Raw genomic sequence first — 14,454 nt, forward strand, 5'->3', positions numbered from 1 at the left:
ACGACGGACCTCCCGCGTCAACTTAATCTAGGCTCGTCGCTCACGAATTTGCCGAATGCGACACGCACACGGCCACGCACGCTCGAATAAGCCGCCGTCGTCGTCGTCGTCCGACCTCGATCCCGATCTTGATTTCGATTTCGATCTTGATCTCGCGCGACGCGGGCAACAGCCGCCGGCTGCTCGGCGACGAAAAATTGCACAACAGCTGAGAGAGAGAAAGAGAGAGAGAGAGAGAGACAGGCGGCAGGCACCTAATGCTAATGCGGCTACCATTAGCAAGTAGTGAATCGAATGTAAAGTCGGACGTAAGGTGGGACCACACAGGTCGCGCGCGCTCGCGCGGAGGGTTATACGGGGCCAGCAGATGCAGTGCCCCATAAACAGCGGGGCGAGACCACCCAACGCGCTTGTTCCTTCGTTCGTTTCGTTCCTTCGTCTGTTTCCTTAATAACCACGATAGCCGCCTGCCTGTTACCGTGCGAGAAGGTGTGCAAGCACTCCTCTCTCTCTCTCTCTCTTCCTCTCTCTCTCCTTCCCCCTTCTCCTTCCCTCCCCTTCTCTCTCTCTCTCCCTTTTTCTCTCTCTCTCTTTCTCTATCTTTTCCGCAACCATGTGTGTTGGTACCTACGTACGTACAAACACGTGCTGCTCTCATGGAGGATCGAATCACGAGACCGCACGAGGCTCGCTCCCGATCCAAATCGTTTTTCGAGCTTTCGCGGATGACGTCACGCTTACGGAGATCGGTGTATAATTTGCGGTAATCGTCGGAGTCGCGCGCCACGATCCGCGATCGAGCGCCGGAACGTTACTATTATGGAAGGATGATCGATCGATCGCGCGTTGACACTTGTCCGTCCGTCCCGTGTCTCGCGCATCTTCACCGGGACGATCGGCTCGGATTCTCCGTTTCCGGCTCTTTTCGTTCTTCGGTGGATCGCGCGAGCGGAACGACGATGCAACGGTTGTCGCTACGAGCTCCCGGTGTCTTTCCCTCTTCTTTTCTTTCTCGGACAATACGGTTCCTACGCGGTGCTCTCGGTAGCGACTCTCGGTAGCCACGGATTTATTACGCGTTCGGTTTTTTATTTCGGACCCTCGGAGCTTCCGAGAAACAGGCCGAGGGTTGTCCTGATGACCACCCGCGTCAATTGCCGAATATCCGGGTCATGAGAGATATTTTTGGTAATTCGAAGCTACAGAAAAAAACATCGCCCGAGAGATCTCCCCGATCGGCCTTTCCTTTCGTCGCTTTTGCGTTTCCGCTGATAGCGCGAGATAATCCCTTCGTTGGGCTGTCACCGCGCTCAGCGTCGCTGTCTCTTCCGCCTAAATCTGTCATATTTAATTATAAACTATAGCGAACGATAATTTTATCGCCTGCATCCGACTTACGTGATATTACACGCGACATTACAGTGCATAATGTTACGATGTTATAACAATTGTATTATAATCGAAGCATGAAAAAAAGAAGTTGAGGGGGGAATAAATGAAACAGGCCGAGGAAAGCGATTAGATTCTGTTTTAATTTCAGCTTTCTTTTTAATTTCGATTTCGATTTCGAGTTCATCATCAACTTCGACACCGGCACAAGCGAAGCTTCGTATCGTGACGTGCAACTGAAATACAATCGCGAAGCGAGACCTACCGACGAATGCGGATACTCGAGTGCAACTATCGATAAAGAAGAGATTACTGACAATAATGAACGAAACGCGCTCAGAGGGATCCGTTTAACTAAACAATCGTTGAATATAAATATCGATAACGTCGGATACATATGCGTAGGTGCGTTCATGTGTTTAACATACCCGATTGAAAAGTGTAAATAATTATGCGCGCGTAATCATCATTGGCATCTTACGAGAGGTAAAAAGCGGAAGACTAATAATTATTACAGCAGCGCGAGGAAACATAACAAAAGAGATTAGACGCAATTCTTTCTTCGCCGTTATGCAAGGATAATCGCATCTAAATTGCCTCGTTCGCCTATACGTGCAAAATTGCGATCGATTACGACGAATTGTTTAGCGACATGCGCATCTGGCAATACTCTCTATCGCGATTCTCCACGATGTGCTTCGATGGGGCAATTTTTATAAACCAGCGAATACGTTCTCGTCTACATGTGGCGGACGCACACAGCTCCTCGAATCCGTTGAATTAGATGAAATTCCAGACAACGGGCAAAATCGTGCGAATCGACGCGGAAATGTCGCGCTGGAAAGGCCCGGGCGCGCTCACCCAGCCCGATCCTTTCTCAATGTGTACAAGAATGTCTTTTCGTTGCGCAACCGTTACGTAAAGTTGCCGTACAACGAAGATCACGAGGCAAAGCAATCGGGGGTCCGGAAAGAATAGCCAAGGTCAGCATCGATATCGACATCTCGACGACCGGTGGCGAAGACGACCTAGTCGAAACCACTTCCATCCTTGGATTTGTTCTCCAGGTAACGTCGCCGGTACGCCCCGGTAGGATCGTACTTCTCCTCCAATAGTCTCCACTCATCCTGCTTGTTGTCGATCAAATGGTGAGAGATCTTGTCGGCCGCGTTCTTTTGCGCCTCGCTGCATCCCGCGCAGTCGTGCTCCAACGCATCCGGTAGATTCTCTATCATGAATATATTGTTAGTCGGCTGTTTCAATTTGACCGCTAAGAAACGAGACTATCTTTCATCGGCTGTCTTACACAAGCCAACATTAAATCAACAGATTGTTGATCTAATATTTTAAAACTGTTGTATGTAATTATAATATCATTTTGGTAACATTGATTTTCAACGGTGTAAAAAATTATATAGCAATTCTTGGGCAATACGTGTACAAAATGTTTTGATAATTATGTTGAATTTGTTATGTTTGAAATTATGTATTTAATTAATAAGTTTATATTAAGTTTGTATAAGTTAATAAGATAATTAGATGATGTTTTTAATCAAGATTTAGTTGCATTTAATTGGAATTGAATTTTCTTACGGTAATAGTATCTATAAATTTGGGAAAAATGCTATTTATATGCTAGGTGTCTAACATAACGTATACGAAAGGAGGATTTGGTAACTTATAACAATTTTGGTAGCTGCTACTAAATAATTTTGTGAAATATTGTGGGCCGAATGTTTGGCAACAATTATGAAATAATGTGATTAGATGAAGTAAATATATAATTCTAAGAACCAAGATTTAATTAAATTAAATAGACTAAAGAAATTTCGCTTAAAAAACACTGTTTTATTGTAAATTTATATATTTATTCAACATAAATTCTCAGAAGGAACAACAATGAATATAATCGTAAATTTTTAATGTAGATACCCAGACAGCATAATATATTCAAAATCGGGAAATAAGATAAACTCACTTTTGAATTCCGCCGCATCCGGAGTGCATGGATTCCGATCGAGCAGGCAGCCCACGTATCCGTTCAGCAACCTCTCGCTGTTTATGATCGCGTCGACGTCCACATTGTCGAATTTCGTGGTGTACTGGCCCTCGTCGGCGAGAACGGGAGAGGAGAGGGCGCATACAGTGAGAAGTGCAACAGCTAGGTACTTCATCGTCCTGAACGAGATCGATGCGTTACTACCGATTCACTGCTCGTGGAGCTCGTTAGTTCGGATGTCTTATAAGGAGCATGATACGGTTCGTTAGTCGCACGAAATCGTCCTCGTGCGACCAACGATCGCCATAATTTATCGAGGAAAATATCGCGCACACGACAATGAGAAGAACGCTTCCTGTGTCGAGCAATGCGAATTTTTCCGTTCCTTCAAGTATATATCTAGACAGCATAAACTTATAAAAATGTCTAAAACAAGTTAGGACGTCTTTAGACGCCTTTAAGATCCTTTAGAAATTTGCTGCGTTGGTAGAAATTAAGTGCGCAAAGTAATATCAAATTGCGATTGTCGTTCTGTTCCAGAAGTAATCGCGCACTTTTTCCTGTGTATAAATGAAATAAGAAGTGAATTATCAGATGGATCTCAAGTTTTGATCATTCTTAGAGGAGTCTATTTGAGACACCCTATGTTTTATTACATTTATAGATTAACTGAGTTTCACAACTTATATTTTGCGTTAGCTCTTATTGGTTTTTCGTCTCCAGTTGATTAAACTATCGTTGATCATTTCTTTGTCTCCAGTTGATTTTCGTACTGTTAATCACTATCATAACTCATTACCAGCCAACATTCTCTTTTTATCCTTCTTATATTTCTTCCAAAAGGCTTCCACTGCATACATTAAATCTAATTTTTAAGCTGTATTCTTAATTTCTATGTGCTTAATTGTTCATATCATGTTACTGTTTTGTAACTTTCAGGAACTTTGTAACGTTCATCTGGGGTTAAAGCCAGGTACAAGTTTTAATATAAAGCTATTATTATTATAAGTATTACTAAATAAAAACAAAAAGTATTTAAGCTTCATTTTGAAAAAAAAAAATCCCAAATATATTCACTATTTACAACGAGTTGGCAATTAAATTTCCAATTCTATTTTTATCGAATTATTTATGTCGAGTGCAGATGAAACGTGCAAATAGGAAAAACTCGCACGGCGGGCGAAGAATTCCTGCGTCACACGTGCGAGGAGTTCTCCTCGTGCTCCAATTCCTTTCTCGGTATTCCGTACGCGATGCGTTACGTGACGCGACCTTCGGCTCTCGGATGACTCGCATAAAGGACGGCCGTGTCAGCTTCTCGTTATCCATCCGTTCTCGAAAAACTTCCTCAATGCGTAAATGTAAATCCCCCGAAGCATCCTCGTCCTCGTCTAAATTGCCAGTAATTGTAACACGGTATCGGTCAGCTATGATGCCGCGAGGATCGATTCGCGGAAATTCTTTGGTGTAATCACCGTCGCAATCTCATCGTAATTATCATTACGTCCTACTTTCGAGAAATGGAATACGTAATCGTATATATGTACATACGCTATGAATCGACACTCTCACCCAGATTCGTCTCACTTCAGAGACTAACCCCGAGAGAGAGTTTCCCGCAGGGGAGTCTCGCGTTTCATAATCCGCTACAAAGTAGCTTATTCAACGAAGAGCCGTGGATTTCGCGAAAAATAAATAAAACAAGAAGGGGGGAAAGAAAGAGAAAAAAGCAGCGGAAGAAGAAGAAGAAGAGAGGAAGGAAGCGCTATGCCTGGCCTGGAGCGGATTAATCGCTGCGGTCGTCTGATCGAAGGAGCGCGGAGGGATTTTCTGAAATATTATCTGAAAAAGTGTCCAACCCTCTTCCACATCTGCTACGATCCAATCGGCACTCATCGGAAAGCGAGGGCCTTCGTCGGATTTCTCTTCGGATTCAGCGCAGCTGTCGTTCTATACGAGGGCATAATCGTCGATCTACAATTTGATATGTACACCAGTGCCATTCTGGGAGCCATTCTCGTTGCGATGTTATCGATAGGATGCGCGTCGTCGATACAGGTGATCTCGCTCGTTTCACATCGAGCACCTCGACATCGAGATTCAGTCTGTCGCTGTATGAAAAAGCGATGGACTTCTTAAATCTTCTCTTCTGGAAAGACACTTTCTCCCTCGATTTATTGTACTTTTACTTGACGTGAAGTTTAGGGTGACAGCAACGGACATTGCTTTCTACAAGAGAAACGCTCTCCCAATTGTTTTGCGCCTCGTTCTTTGTATAACTCTGTTCTCGTGAAAGGTATACTGCGTTTCTCTGCGTTTCAAGTGGCCAAATTGACGTTTCGTTGTTCCGAATAGATAAGGTGTATCTGCCTCTTGACGATCCCGACTTTCCTCGGCCGATCTGGGCGCAACGTCTTAAGAGCGCTCGTCTTGGGATACATAATTGCGGGCCCGATATTTAATTTAACGTACAACGGTAAAGAAGTGGTGAGGACTTTCGCTTGTACGGTGCAGCTCACGTACAATCTCAGCAAGACGCGCTATGATCTCATGTTCGGGCCTTTCCAGCAGGTATCTTTTCTTATTAGCTCTAAAACCAACACTAATTTTTACAATGGTGAATAGGGCTATTACCCTATTGGAAGAATAGAAAGTGACGATGACGTCAAAATGACGCCAAAATGATGACGAGAAAATGACCGAGAAATTAGCTTTCTCACCATTTTGATGTTATTTTGACATCATTTTGACGTCATTGTCATTTTTTGTTCCACCTGGATATTTTTCGATAATTTCGAAGCTTCAGGAAGATTCAAAGCTTCGAAGGAAACTTCGAATTTTTGGTAAGCCAAAGCCTCGAAGGTGAAATATCTTCAAAGGTCACAATCTTCGCGTTTCGAAGCTTCGATATTTTCACATTTCAAATATTGAACACCGAGGCTTTCAAGTCTTTGAAGAACTCGAAATTCGAGTGTCGAAGCCTTCGGAGGAAAGTATCTGCCCTGCTCATAAATATATACAATGAGAAATTTAGAATTCCACGGGGCAGACTACGATCCACGTGTCCATTCGAATGACACGTCATCAGCGTGGAGAGGAATGTTATCCGCTTGACGAATGAGTCAAGGTGATGCGCGCAATCACGACGATGTCGAGCTTCATCGAAATTCCCGTACGATACAGGCGGTGTTGGCCATGAAAGCGGACGCAAGCGAGTTAAAGGATATTTTATCGTCGGTGAAGGATGTGATGAGCCCGATAGTCGAGGAAATCGAGGGCGAGGAGGAAATGAGGCGATTGAAAGAGGAGAACGATTATTTGGACGAGCTTCAGGACGATACTAGGAGAAGCGACGAGATCGAGGAGAAACATGAAAAAGAGATCGCGAAGGCGAAGTCTGAGGCGGATGTTTACGAGGCGAAGTACAAGAGGAAGACCGAGGCGCGCTGCGAAGAGCAGCTTAGTCGCGGCGCGGAACGCTGCAGGCAAGATATCGAATCAGAATTACCCTAGATATCATAATAATAATAATTGCTATTACGTAATAATTATTTTGAATAATAATGATTTTACCCGATGAGTAATAAAGAGTATCTCAAAAGAATATTAATAGGGGAAAAAGAATATTTTAGAGATATTAACAGAAAAAGAGAGAGGGAGGGAGAGAAGTTTCAAATAGACAAAGAGAGAGAAAATTTCAAAGAGAGACTCTAAACAAAAAATGACGCGTGGCGACGTTTTTCAGAGACATGTTCGCCGACACTTACGACAAGTGTTACGAAAAAGTATCAGTCTTCGCGGCCTGGCTGCTATGCTGGCCGATGAAACTCACCTTCGTGTGCAATCTGGTGCAGGCCTTGGGCGGCTCCAAAATTTGCGACCCCAAGGGGAAGGTGGATTCCGGCATCGGCGAGGGCTACGTCGCTCTAAAAAGTGAACAAATGTTATTTGAGATCGCGTAGTTGGAAATTTAGGAGACGATCGCGCTGCATCAAATTCGCAGTATTTCCCAAGATATTGTCTGCTTCGTGAAGGAGCCAGAGATACGTTCGGCACGAGTCTCAGGGAGGCGAAGTTGCAGTACAAAATCCAGAAGCCTTCGGTGAAACTCGACCTTTACGACGCCACGGATGCCGCGCAGGCCGTGATGCACGACTTCAACGCGCGCAAGAAGGTCCTCGAATCAGTGATGACGATTATCAAAAGGTACAACCATCGATTTCTTCAACGCGACTTTTCAACGCGTGAACATTCAACGCGATGACATTTCAACGCGATGACCGATACTGTGATGCCGCCATTAAATTATTTAATAAGATTCTCGTTAAGTTATATAAGTATAATTAATTGCGTCTATAAGATTGGTTAGAATAAAGAGTCGATAAAATGGTGTACACATCTCGAGTTACATTTGTTCACCTTCAGCAATTCAGCTATGAGTTTGTGGGTTTTTATATCAATAGCGATCAACGCAACAGTCAGCGTGTTGAGGTGAAGACTTGAGCTATAATAGAGATTAGAATTATTTATTTACAGATTTATACGTATTATTTACTTATTACATTTATTAGACTTGTTATTTATTAAAGAAAAACTTTGGTGTGAAGTTTTTTTTTTTTTATGAGTCTACTGCCTTCACAGGTGCATTGATGTACTTTGCGAAGAGCAATAATATTAACATACACGGAAAAAATCTCATTGTCAGATACTTCGATTGAATAGGGACCGGATGAAAACTCGGTGACAGTAAATAATATTTCTGTTATCGCGACTGAGAACATTCGTGTGAACATTCAGCTGCATTAAAATCCGGTTGACACAACTGAAGGCAATTGACTGAATGGAAGTCTCCTACAGGAAATCTCTCTATTTCTACAATCGAGTTTTCGTTTGGTTCTCGCAAGATAATAGAAAACTCCAAATATAAAATATGTTTCACGTACCTGTGCAGGTGTCTGTCCTTCGTGTTCCTGAGGGTCATCCTGAACGCTCAATCATACCACGACAAATATTTAACTGAGATTGAGCACGATAATATATACGTGACGTCGTACTTTCGCAAGATCGACGCTAGGAGAAAGGCTCGGGGCAGCTTGACTCTGCTGCCTCTGAAGAAGATCGAGAGGTTGAAGTTCGTGGATCCGTATAGCCTGCGGCCGAGCAAGGTCGAACGGGTGAACTTGATCGGGCAAATGGTGAAACTAATCCTCGAGGTGATCAGTGTTTCTACGTTTCTGCTGATAGACAGGCTTTTTTACGAGGCGCTCAACTTGGTCAGAAAACACGCTTACATGGAGTATATGCAGGCAACTATCTTCGTTATTCTCGACACTGCAAAAATAGTAAATATGAGGTGATTCTATGTTCTGAAGGATTTTCCACAGGTATTCTACTATGTCTTTCCGGAAACTTACCGTGTCACGTTTCACCGGGTTAACCGAGGAAACATATGGAAACGTCCCTTCTTGATCCTGAGATAGGATCCTTGGATATGTTCCGGAGCAGCTGAAAAGAAGATATATCTATTTTTTTACGTGCTTTTCACGTTCAGGGGTTGAAACGACCTCTCAAAGGAACACTTTTGAAATCGTGAGGTATGTGAAAAAGTATTTCATTTATTATTAGTTACATTTAATCAATTATGCAAAAAAGCATACATACATAAACATGTGCATGGCTTTGCATAATTAACTCTTAACATTAATAAATTAATTTTACCAGCCGTAGGCTCTTAACTCAGTTAAAAATAAAAACTGACTTACCCAAACCTGGGGTAAAATAGACGGAAATATAAGACACGATATGAATACGCGTCTCTCTTATATTCTCAGCAGCTCTACAATATGTCCAAGATCCGGAGTCGCAAAATCGACGAGGGACACCTCCATACGTTTCCTCGCGAAAACTGGGACCGTAGACTCGACTCCTTCAGACAGGCCATCACGACGTGAGCTTGGAGGTTCGCGGCACCGGCATGATCGCGGCTCTGATACGCAGCGTGGTCCGAGGGTTCAACGTGAAGAGGCGCGTGAAGACGGTGGTGTCCAACAGCGCCTGCCTGCCGCGGCCGAGCAAGCTGCCGCGTCGCGTGCTCTTCAAGATCTACTCCAGTTACCTGGGCGTGTTCGCGCTGCTGTTCACCGCTGCGTACACCCAGCGTCTGCGGCGCGTCGTCTGCTCGTTCTTCTACAGGAGGCGCGAGAAGAGACGGGTGCTTTACCTCTACAACGAGAGCCTGAGACGCAGACTCGGCCACGCCAAGTTCATGCGTGCCAAGGTCAGAGCTATGGTGAGGACGCGCCGGTTGGAGTACCACTTGGATCCGTGGGTCGTTCTGAGACAGCGCTGGCCGAAGCTCTGCGGCTGGTTGGTACTCTTCGCCTGGGCGCGTCACAGGTGTCTCGTCTGCGGCGAAACGGAGCCGAGGAGAGGTCCCGAGTTCCGCAGGTGCACGACACCCGGCTGTCCTTTCGTCCATTGCCACGAGTGTTGGCGCGACGTCGGCGAGATCTGCTACGCCTGCTATGCGGATTTGGACGGCGAGACGGACGACGAGGCGGAGGAATACGCCGCTCTTTTCTGACCGAGACGAGAGGTGTTCGACTCGGAAGCTGTCGAACTTTTAGCCCGTTAAAGCGTGGACCGTTACGTTGATTTCATCATCGTATTTTATTGTCGTCGTATTTCAATGTTCGACTCAAGTTGGAATTCGTCGAAGATATGGCGAACAGATGCAATAATTTACGACACACGTATATTCGCTAGCTCGTCCGGCTCCTAGACTCTTTATTAGCTGTATAATTTATTCGTTGTATGCAATGAGGATAACGTTTCACAGGTAAATCAGACGCGGCAGTATTGCGGCGCCGAACACTGACGACTTCCCTCAATTGCCCGGGTAGTTAACATGTAAATACGTAAGGAAAAAAAACTCGGTCACCTTGCAACTGGAATAGGAGCTAGATGAAAACTCGATAATAAGAGATGAAAAACTCGGTGACAAGAAATGATATCTTACCGCGACTGAGAACATTCAGCTGCATCGGGACTCGGTTGAGACCGAACTGAGGACGATCAACCGAGCAGAAATTTCCCACAGGAATCTTTCTGTTTCTTTAATCGAGTTTTTATCCGGTCCCCACTCCATGGGAACGTCGGTGGAATCGACGTGGGATCGACTTTCTTATTTCGATTCCATTTCGATTGCACATGCGATGCTTCCGGGCTGGCAACGGAAAATTCAGTTACACCGACGGCATTTTTTCCGAGCGTTACAAAAGAAGCAAGAAATATAAGTCGTCGGAAGGTCGTAAGGAAACGATCATAAATAAATTTCAGGAGTCATCATAGATCGACCGAAGTGACGATGTGCCATTACGACTTGTGACGGCTGTTCATCGCGGAAGCTTTTAGCCACGCGCGACGCCGCAAGCATCGAAATCTTCCATTCGACGAACAGCTGTTCTTGTTTCTTGGAACCATAGCTACGTGTTACACTACCTCCGTCGTATAATCGAGATAAACGTTGATCGACGAAAAAAAACATCTCGGTGGCTGGACGCGGGACGACCAATCGCGGATACGATCGGCAATAAACGCGTGTGGAATACATGTGTGTGTTATGACGTATATGCTACAGGCAATATTTTATTTGCATACGCACGTTATACATATTAATTTTGTCGTTTACGGGAAGGCAATAAAACAAGTGCTACGTTAATAATAATGACGCGACATCATTTCTGTTTTTCTTCAACGCCTATTATAGTTGGATGCCGTCTTGCTTAGCCATATCCTCGTATTTCTTCGTGTACTTCCCTTCCGGATCGTATTTTGCCTTCAGATCGCTCCAGATGTCCGGCTTATTAATGACTATAAACTTTATCACCTTCTTCACCATCTCCTTTTGGTGATCGCTGCACTTCGCGCATTCGGTCTCCAACGCTTCGCCTAAGACCTCTGCAAAATGGAAATTGAGCAATCGGTAAAAAATATCTATTACATTTAAAAGTAAAAAATCGAGAGAATAAATAAATAAAAGTGAAATTATAAAAACCAAAACCAAGCCCACAAAGCAAACACAATTATTTCAAACGGATAGACAGTTGATGTATACAACGTGTGTTTAAGCTTACATAATCAAGTATTGAGACGCGAAAACAAAGAAGATAAAAATTGCTTAAATAGAAATAATAAATTCAAACGTCTTAAGTCTCTAAATAATCGGAGAATAATCTTTACCCGAAGCTCTTGTTTGCCTTTTATATTTCCCTTTCTTTTCGATTAAATTAAAATACATGGATCTAAACTAAAATGTATAACTAAACGAAAAATAAATTAAATTATATACTGAATAAACACTAAAACGTTAATATTAATAAACTGTGAATATATTAATAAAATTATATATTTCTTTCGCTTTCACTCACTTTTCAGTTCAACGGCTTCAGCGGGACATTTGCCGTTGGCTCTGTCCAGCAGGCAGTCGGCGTATCGCTTCAGTAATCGGTCGTTTTGTAGAATTTCATCTATGTTTATACTGTCAAACCTATGCGTGTACTCCTCCGGTCGTGCGTACACGTACGCAACAGCCACGACAGTGAGCAGACACACCAATGCGAACTTCATGGCTGCAAAATGCGCAAGGAATTAAAACGCACAATCGGAAAAATTGCGAAGCGTCGCAACGAGTACCGCGATGTTCGTAAACATATTTTTCAAGTGCGCACAGTCCTGCTACAAAACGTGAATTATAACAACCCGTGAACACAGAAATGAGCATCCATCACCAAGATACGTTATTATTTCGCACATTGCAGTGTCTATTTAATGAGAATTTTGAAGAAATAAACTGGAAGGAAGAAAAGAAAAAAAGAAAAACACTTTGAATCGCAATATCGCGAATATCGATAAGCACTCTTTAACAGCAAATCGCAAATTTCACGAAAATCGACAACCGAATGTCTCTGATCTCGAGGCGAAAAGCGAGATCGCGCCTCGCAATACACACAATGCCACAACGTAAATGTAGAAATCGACGTCGTTCGTCTAAGACAGACGTCTCTCGATCACGAAGACGTTGCGCCGCGATGAAACCTCACCTCTAAGTGCGTATTATTCACAGGCAGAAGCAATTGTACGGACGTAAGCCGCGACACCTGTCTTTATATACGCGTGAATCGATGCTGTAGCACCTCGATCGTCGCTCCGTATCGAAGTGGGAACGAATTCATCTTGCGATGTCCACTTCGTTGTTCGGCACCTTGAACCTTCGCACTCTCCGGAAAACGCCGCGGCATCGGCGAGAACGGCTCCAATGACGCATCGCAATTATTTTTCTCTCCCTATGACCGGTGCGCAAAGATCGAGAATCGATAAATTTTCGATGACAAGGTGCCGTCATCTCGGTGACGCACTCGCTCGCAAGACGTTTTGTTCTAATCTACATAATGTTAAAACCGTCTTCTACGAATCGCTTGTCGCAAAGTACACGCTTTTCTCTTGTTCCTTCTTTCATCGGGAAGGGGATTAGATTTATTACCTGGTCTCTGCATTTGTATGCAAAGTGCTCAGGAAGATAAAAAGCAACGGTGTCAACGGGGTTGGAGTATTCGTTTAAATCGCGCTCTCTCGTCTTCTTCTCGGAAAGATTTTATCGAATAAAACTTTGTAACATTGTATGCACGTGCACACAGACACAGAAGCAGAGTCTTAGTCATTAGAGAAGAGGTAAATCAGGAAAGTGTGTGATTTTTATTCCTCGATTGGCATTATTTATAAATTAAATAACCCGAAACTAGGTTCCAGGTTATCGGGTTCAGAGTACCAGTTTCAGGTCTTTTCTCACCTTGAAGAAGAGACCTGAAATGCTCGATGAAACGTGGGAAACGGATCCATGAAGGACGTGGCGCAGATTCGATAGCCAATTCAAGTGTTTCATTTACAGTGTTTATTTACAGATTTATTTACTTTATTTACTTTCGTTTTTTTTTACTTCTTAGATTTTATTTAGTTACTTTCATTCATCTTATTTAATTTGATTTGGTTCTAGATTTTATTTACAGATTAATGAAAACAGTTTTCGGAATAAACTCGCTTTATTGGAGTCCGTATATTCCCGCCGAAAAAATGGAGGTTGTTGCGAGGGTTCGACCAGCATCCTCGCACTGACGAATACATTTCGAGCTCCCGAACTCACTGCTATTTTCTTTCGCCGCGCTCTCAAATGCACGTGTGATTTGAATAATCCGAAAATAATAATCGTATATATATTTATATCGGAGAATATACACTTTCGATGACATTTACGCACGTAACACCGAACCATATATCAAGATCGAAGTCACCAGAGGCGCGTTCACTGAATTATAAACTCAAAATTACGTGAAACGGAGAATTGAATAATTCATGACCGAATACCTGGATGGATGCACGTCATTCATGAAAAAAATTAAAAAAATCTTTTCGCTCGGATGTAAGGGGACCCCCCTTCCTCCTCCATCCGTCTACTCGCTCCATGAACCATGAACACAAGTGTGATTAAGTGCGTTATTACGTGATTAAAGGAATTAGAAGCACGATACCGAGCAAAAAACGTAAATGAAGCACGTCGGGTAAAAAAAATCTGACGAGACGTCGGAATGCGTCGCATGATTTTAATGAACTTGACTCGTTCCTCAAGCCGTACGACTGTATGACAAACTAAACTAGTCGTCATTGTGGCTATTTCGCTGATTCTCAGCTAACGTCTGTTAACACACAGCCAATCGCGCGAGTTGCACCTTGCCAGGCTTCGATACGTCTCATAAACAGCAAGGCAATAATATATCTTGACTTGGATTTTTATAATTCTTGCGACATACGAGAGTTAATATAGTAACATCTTCGAGTAAAAATAATCATTCTCCCTGGGATCGTCCAAAAATTAAGTTGGTCGGCCGATCAGCAATCATCGAGAGAAAGGTGGATCGATCGGTTGCGGATGCGTTGAAATATAGTTAAATACGTGTGACAAATCTCATATTCATAAGTCCAATAGCTTAAAGAAAAAAATGTCCAAGTTTGCC

At 43.4% G+C, this 14,454-nt stretch overlaps 3 protein-coding genes and 1 long non-coding RNA gene across 5 annotated transcripts; 1 reads left to right on the forward strand and 3 right to left on the reverse strand.

The window, feature by feature from the left end:
• Positions 1–1,529: 1,529 nt before the first annotated feature.
• LOC106743746 (ejaculatory bulb-specific protein 3-like) lies at positions 1,530–8,387 on the reverse strand. Of its 2 annotated transcripts, XM_014617914.1 has the most exons (4): positions 8,332–8,387; positions 7,221–7,314; positions 3,368–3,567; positions 1,530–2,617 (listed from the first exon to the last, which is right to left on the reverse strand). In XM_014617914.1, the coding sequence occupies exons 3-4, from the start codon at positions 3,561–3,563 to the stop codon at positions 2,418–2,420; spliced, it is 396 nt and encodes a 131-aa protein (XP_014473400.1). In that variant the 5' UTR covers positions 3,564–3,567; positions 7,221–7,314; positions 8,332–8,387; the 3' UTR covers positions 1,530–2,417. The 2 variants fall into 2 exon arrangements, with proteins under 2 accessions (XP_014473400.1, XP_014473401.1); XM_014617915.1 differs by lacking the exons at positions 7,221–7,314; positions 8,332–8,387 and having other exon boundaries at positions 3,368–4,378.
• LOC106743747 (DC-STAMP domain-containing protein 1) lies at positions 4,509–11,174 on the forward strand. The gene is made up of 7 exons (XM_014617916.1): positions 4,509–5,446; positions 5,744–5,959; positions 6,572–6,873; positions 7,134–7,321; positions 7,423–7,594; positions 8,340–8,694; positions 9,321–11,174. Exons 1-7 carry the CDS (start codon positions 5,156–5,158, stop codon positions 9,969–9,971), a joined length of 2,175 nt encoding a protein of 724 aa, XP_014473402.1. The 5' UTR covers positions 4,509–5,155; the 3' UTR covers positions 9,972–11,174.
• On the reverse strand, positions 8,633–9,400 carry LOC106743748. The gene is made up of 3 exons (XR_001374391.1): positions 9,151–9,400; positions 8,803–8,893; positions 8,633–8,719 (listed from the first exon to the last, which is right to left on the reverse strand). It is a non-coding gene; the product is annotated as an uncharacterized LOC106743748 (long non-coding RNA).
• Positions 11,016–12,578, reverse strand: LOC106743745 (ejaculatory bulb-specific protein 3-like). Its single transcript, XM_014617913.1, has 3 exons — positions 12,490–12,578; positions 11,818–12,018; positions 11,016–11,347 (listed from the first exon to the last, which is right to left on the reverse strand). Exons 2-3 carry the CDS (start codon positions 12,014–12,016, stop codon positions 11,151–11,153), a joined length of 396 nt encoding a protein of 131 aa, XP_014473399.1. The 5' UTR covers positions 12,017–12,018; positions 12,490–12,578; the 3' UTR covers positions 11,016–11,150.
• Positions 12,579–14,454: the final 1,876 nt, after the last annotated feature.

The sequence above is a fragment of the Dinoponera quadriceps genome, unplaced genomic scaffold, assembly GCF_001313825.1.
Source record: "Dinoponera quadriceps isolate SergipeBrazil2010 unplaced genomic scaffold, ASM131382v1 scaffold690, whole genome shotgun sequence".
NCBI classification, from domain to species: domain Eukaryota; kingdom Metazoa; phylum Arthropoda; class Insecta; order Hymenoptera; family Formicidae; genus Dinoponera; species Dinoponera quadriceps.

Excerpts from the sequence above, each read along its gene's own strand:
- LOC106743746 (XM_014617914.1), bottom strand. The coding sequence starts at position 3,563 with ATGAAGTACCTAGCTGTTGCACTTCTCACTGTATGCGCCCTCTCCTCT. Across the intron at positions 2,618-3,367 it reads GGATGCGGCGGAATTCAAAA|AGAATCTACCGGATGCGTTG; the intron begins GTGAGTTTATCT and ends TATTCATGATAG.
- LOC106743747 (XM_014617916.1), top strand. The coding sequence starts at position 5,156 with ATGCCTGGCCTGGAGCGGATTAATCGCTGCGGTCGTCTGATCGAAGGA. Across the intron at positions 5,447-5,743 it reads GATGCGCGTCGTCGATACAG|ATAAGGTGTATCTGCCTCTT; the intron begins GTGATCTCGCTC and ends TGTTCCGAATAG. Across the intron at positions 8,695-9,320 it reads CTTACATGGAGTATATGCAG|ACAGGCCATCACGACGTGAG; the intron begins GCAACTATCTTC and ends CGACTCCTTCAG.
- LOC106743745 (XM_014617913.1), bottom strand. The coding sequence starts at position 12,016 with ATGAAGTTCGCATTGGTGTGTCTGCTCACTGTCGTGGCTGTTGCGTAC. Across the intron at positions 11,348-11,817 it reads TGAAGCCGTTGAACTGAAAA|AGGTCTTAGGCGAAGCGTTG; the intron begins GTGAGTGAAAGC and ends TCCATTTTGCAG.